A 5,069-nucleotide genomic window follows, 5' to 3' on the forward strand; every position below is an offset into this window, starting at 1 on the left:
TGTGTGTGTGTGTGTGTGTGTCTTTATTAAGACGTTAATATTTCTATGCAGGGCGCATCAGATGTCCAAAGAAGTCTGGGATTACATATTCTTCAGGACTGCTCCATTTCCCAAGACACAGATTCCAAAGCAAAAGTTAGACAAACTCAAGGAGGAGTTTGAATTTTGGTATCCTGTGGATCTAAGAGTCTCTGGCAAGGATCTTGTCCCAAACCATCTATCATATTATCTCTACAACCACGTAGCCATGTGGCCAGATCAAAGGTAAGTTTGGAAGCAATGTCAAGCAGGCGTGGAGATAAAACTACGAACGCTCCAGCCTTAGTATCTCCATCAATGGCTCTTGACAGGATGTTCTGTATTTGGGACTGGGTAATAGCATGTGTGTTTATTAGTGGGCTGCTTTGCAAGTATGCGTATATACCATCAAGACCAGTGGTTCCCATATTGTGGTATGTGAGCTTAATGTTCCATCCATTCACTTCTCAACAATTCCTTAAGAAAGTGATATGTGAACCAATAAAGTTTGGGAGCTGCTGATCAAGATCATAGCAGGAATGGGGCAAATTTCCTCTCTCAAGCATCCTTAGAGCTCATAAGCTTCTTCTATCAGCAAAGGTGTGTGAAACAACTGGCTTTATCCATTGCTATTGGTCCCTAATTTCATTGGCACTAAATTTAAATTAAAAATGTAATTGAAGAGAGGAGAAGGTGGGGGTAAGTGGAGTATAGTTTTTTTTTTGTTTGTTTGTTTTTTTTTTAAAGCTCTGTAGTGCATGTTTTGAATTGTAGTAGCAATAAGGCTTAGCACATGTACTGTAGCTCTGTTGTCTTCAAAGTGACAACATTAATCCTCAAGATCCCCAGTAGGTGCCTTTTTTGAAGGTTCCACTTAAAAACATGCCCATTCCTAACTGAAATCACTAGACTTTTGTTCTTTATTGAAGAAAAAATGTAATTGCTTTTTAAAATAAAAATACTCCATATTTTGTGTCTTCAAATGCAGAGACAAATGGCCTGTAGCTGTGAGAGCAAATGGACATCTCCTCCTGAATTCTGAGAAGGTACAGCAGTTTTTCATCTGTGATATTCTTGTGATGGTCAAGACAGCTAGAAACTCCTGGGCCCCCTTCAAAAATATCTTCCAGCAGATCAATCAGGGCAGCATTTAGCATGCTGATTACTTCCTCCCATTAAATGCCTCAGTTACCCATCTTCCAAAGCAGGAGCCTGCCTTTCTTCCATTCCATCTGTCTAGGTTTTCTACTATAGTGTCTGACCACTGAATGGTTCTGCATAGATCAGGGGTAGGCAACCTATGGCATGTGTGCCAAAGGCAGCAGGCAACCTGATTTTCAGTGGCACTCACACTGCCCGGGTCCTGGCCACTTGTCAGGGGGGCTCTGCATTTTAATTTAATTTTAAATGAAGCTTCTTAAACATTTTAAAAACCTCATTTACTTTACATACAACAATAGTTTAGTTATATATTATAGACTTATAGAAAGAGACCTTCTAAAAACGTTAAAATGTATTACTGGTACGCGAAACCTTAAATTAGAATGAATAATGAAGACTCAGCACACCACTTTTGAAAGGTTGCTGACCCCTGGCATAGATCATCAGCATACCTGATCCGATAATGCTTTGTAAGTTTACCTGAGGTATCTGCTTAATTCTCCCAGAGTTTCAGGGTTACCTGCCTTTATGGGAGTGTTTCTTATGTCAGAATCTTAATTACAGTACTTTAAAGGTGCATTTCATTTTGAAGTGAAAGTGGGGGGAAAAGGGGAAAGTTCATACAGACAAAATTTGCTTCACTGAGTGTGTTTTGTCAAAGTGAATTAAATGTGCTTTAGCCTCAAGGTATAATGGTCAAAAATGCCTAAATGACATAGGGAATGCCTACACTTCTGTCAGAATTGTGACTGCAGCACATGTAGAAATACTTGAGCAAACTTGATTAACAATAGCAGTACAGGCAGTATCAAGGATTGTCCATCTCCACCCAGGTCCCTAGGTATGTACTCAGGTGGCTAGCCTGTGTTGCTGCCCTGGCTTCATTGCTGCTGTTCGAGCTAGCTAGATTAAAGATAGTTCAGCATGTCTATATGTGCTTCAGGCACATCTCTGTTTGCAGTGTAGACTGAGGCTGTGCCTACACTACAGAACCTATGCGGGCATAGCCCCCTAGTGTAAATGCAGCATATGCTGATAGATGGAGGAGTCCTGCCAGTGTAGAAACACCACCTGTGCAAACAATGGTAGTTATGTTGACAGAAGCCCATTATGGAAAACAGGAGACTGAATCAGGGGCTGAGTTTGGGTGTCTTGCATGGTAATGCAGAGAGCTAAGTCCTGAACAAGCCACAGGAATCTCTCTCATCTATCTTGGTTATCAATGATGCACAATCCTACCCTCTTAGGCGGGGACAGCTTGTTTTATTTGCATCTTTCCCCCTTGTTTATCAGACTGAGCAGCATGAACATGTCAGAATTTCTCTTGTCTGTCTTCTCTTTCAGATGTCTAAGTCTACAGGCAACTTCCTCACCCTGAGCCAAGCTGTTGACAAGTTTTCTGCAGATGGTAAGTGCCTGTTAACTTGCATTTGTTTTAGTGATGCTAAATTTTTGGGTGTGTCGTGCCATCTTCCAAGGAGTAATGGGTTATTTGCAGCTTTGATATTTGAATTGCAAAAAGTACAATGGTTATCGGCTGCTTTTGTCTGTGAATAGTCACTGAGCTCTTGTATCTGTAGGAATGCAGAGTACATGTTAATCCTGGCATTAGTTATCAGGGACTCTGGGTCCGTAGGAAGGATCTTTTTTCCCCATCAACTGCAAGGTTCTTTGGCACCTCCTTTCGGCATCCTTTCCTGTTGCACGTCCCCTGCTGAGGCCCAGGGCCCAGATAGTGAACGAGAAAAGTGCAGAATTGTGCTGTTGTGCTAGACTCTCATTATTTTGTTCCCTCATACCCCTCTCTTTTTGGACATGTCCCCACCCAAGATCATTCCTGCCTCTTGGGACACAATGGTTTTTGTCCCTCTCACTCCTGTAACAAGGCGGTACGCTGCCCTCCTCACTCCAATCAACCAGATCCCTTTTGAGGCACTGCTTTCACTCACATTGACCACAAGCAACACACGCTTGTCCTTCATAGGTGAGTGTTCTGTCTGCGTTTTGCTGGCCCTCTGCATAAAAGACCAGTTAGGATTCAGGCAGCTGCATTTACTAGTTGGCTGTGGAGCCAGACATGTTAGTTAATCCTGTCTCTCATTCCTCTAGGCATGCGTCTGGCACTGGCTGATGCTGGCGACACAGTTGAGGATGCCAACTTCGTGGAAGCCATGGCAGATGCTGGTATTCTCCGTCTCTACACCTGGGTGGAGTGGGTGAAGGAAATGATTGCAAATAGGGACAGTTTAAGAAGTGGGCCTCCCAGCACCTTCAATGACAGAGTCTTTGCCAGGTACCTCTCAGAATAAATATCTTTGTAGTTTTTAGCTTCTTATTGTGAGTCTAATTTTCACGTTTGTTTGTTTTATGAAGCTATTTCTACAGAATAATGAATGCTTTAAAACAAACGTCAGATTATTGTGTGATCCTGCCAGATCAGGGTCATTTATAATGTCTCATTACCATTATCTTTAATTATTATTGCCATTATTATGTAAGTTGGACTGTGTGATGCTAATCTTTTCTCTTCTCTTTTTTTCTTCCTAGCGAAATGAATGCAGGCATAACAAAGACAGATCAAAATTATGAGAAGATGATGTTCAAGGAAGCTCTGAAAACGGGCTTCTTTGAATTTCAGGTAGGAGGCCTACTCTTCAGGGGGCAAGAAACCAAATACTGACATTTGTTACGTCATGTGGCTTTTTCTTTTGATACTGATGTCTCTGATTCCTATTTAATTATACAGTTGAATCAGGGTCCGTATTGTGCTAAGAAACAGGAATAACTAAATTAAGTAAGGATCTGAGGTCATGATCGTCTGTTTGTGGCATAGTACTTCTACAGGAAGCAGCTGTGATATTGCAAATAGAGCCCTATGATCTTAGGTGAGCAATATGCAGCAGAAAAAGCACAAATGATTAAAAAGTGTTTCCTTGCCTTAGCTTTTTTTAAACAAGAATAATATACATGAGAAATACAGAAAATACATCAGCAGAACTATTTGGAAATGGAATGTTTTTCAAAATGTTTCATAAGGTGTCAGCATTTCTCTAAAGTGTCTGCAGAACCATCTGATTTCACTTAATAATATCTTGTAGAGACTGCTTTACGTGATTGACTTGTCTTTCAGGAATATGATTAGGCAGGCTGAACAGTGTACAGAATGATAGATCATATTTATTGCCTTTTTTCTTAGTACTTAATGGCATCTTTTATACGGGCCATCCAGAATGATAGCACCTAATATACAATTACAGTTATCTTTGACTTTTATGTCTGTGTCGATAGATGTCTTTTTTTAAGAGCCATAATAATGTAAAACTACTATGTCCAATTGGCAGAAGTTCGTACTCTTCCATTCCCAGCTGTTTAAGAAAATATAGTCCTTTTAATAATCCATTATCGGATTCTAAGTAGTTTACATTTTAAAGACATATTAAAGCAAAGAAATTGGCTTTTTAAGAAATATTTCTCCATGACAGCTGGAATGTTTAATGGTGGCTGTGCTGGCTGTGTTTCAGGCGGCAAAAGATAAGTACCGAGAACTAGCGATAGAAGGAATGCACAGGGACTTGGTCTTCCAGTTTATTGAAGCTCAGACTCTGCTGCTGGCTCCAGTCTGCCCTCATCTATGTGAACATGTGTGGACACTGTTGGGAAAGGTACTATTATATAACTCAAGAATGCTTCTTTGAGACTCTACTTTTGGCTCAGGTTAGTCACAGTAAGCATGCATGCTTAGTCAGTCCAAAGTCTGGGGCAAGAGAAAAATTAATATGCGTCATGAATAACTGAACTTTGACAGCATCATCAATCTATTTGAGTTGAAGGTACTGCCCCAGTTTTGGTTGTTAGTGTTTTAAAATTTTAGGCCTCTATCAGTATATGAT

The 5,069-nt window shown here is 40.5% G+C and overlaps 1 protein-coding gene across 1 annotated transcript in view; it reads left to right on the top strand.

Annotated features, from left to right (window-relative positions):
- The window catches only part of LARS (leucyl-tRNA synthetase), a 49,777-nt gene that overhangs the window by 31,438 nt on the left and 13,270 nt on the right, over positions 1 to 5,069 (top strand). The window contains exons 20-25 of the mRNA XM_026659463.1: positions 52 to 264; positions 1,007 to 1,064; positions 2,524 to 2,587; positions 3,289 to 3,472; positions 3,727 to 3,817; positions 4,701 to 4,841. Of these exons, the coding sequence (XP_026515248.1) occupies positions 52 to 264; positions 1,007 to 1,064; positions 2,524 to 2,587; positions 3,289 to 3,472; positions 3,727 to 3,817; positions 4,701 to 4,841 (751 nt within the window). The remainder of the gene's footprint in view (positions 1 to 51; positions 265 to 1,006; positions 1,065 to 2,523; positions 2,588 to 3,288; positions 3,473 to 3,726; positions 3,818 to 4,700; positions 4,842 to 5,069) is intronic.

This window comes from Terrapene carolina, unplaced genomic scaffold, assembly GCF_002925995.2.
Source record: "Terrapene carolina triunguis isolate 2854851 unplaced genomic scaffold, T_m_triunguis-2.0 Scaffold629, whole genome shotgun sequence".
Classification (NCBI taxonomy): domain Eukaryota; kingdom Metazoa; phylum Chordata; order Testudines; family Emydidae; genus Terrapene; species Terrapene triunguis.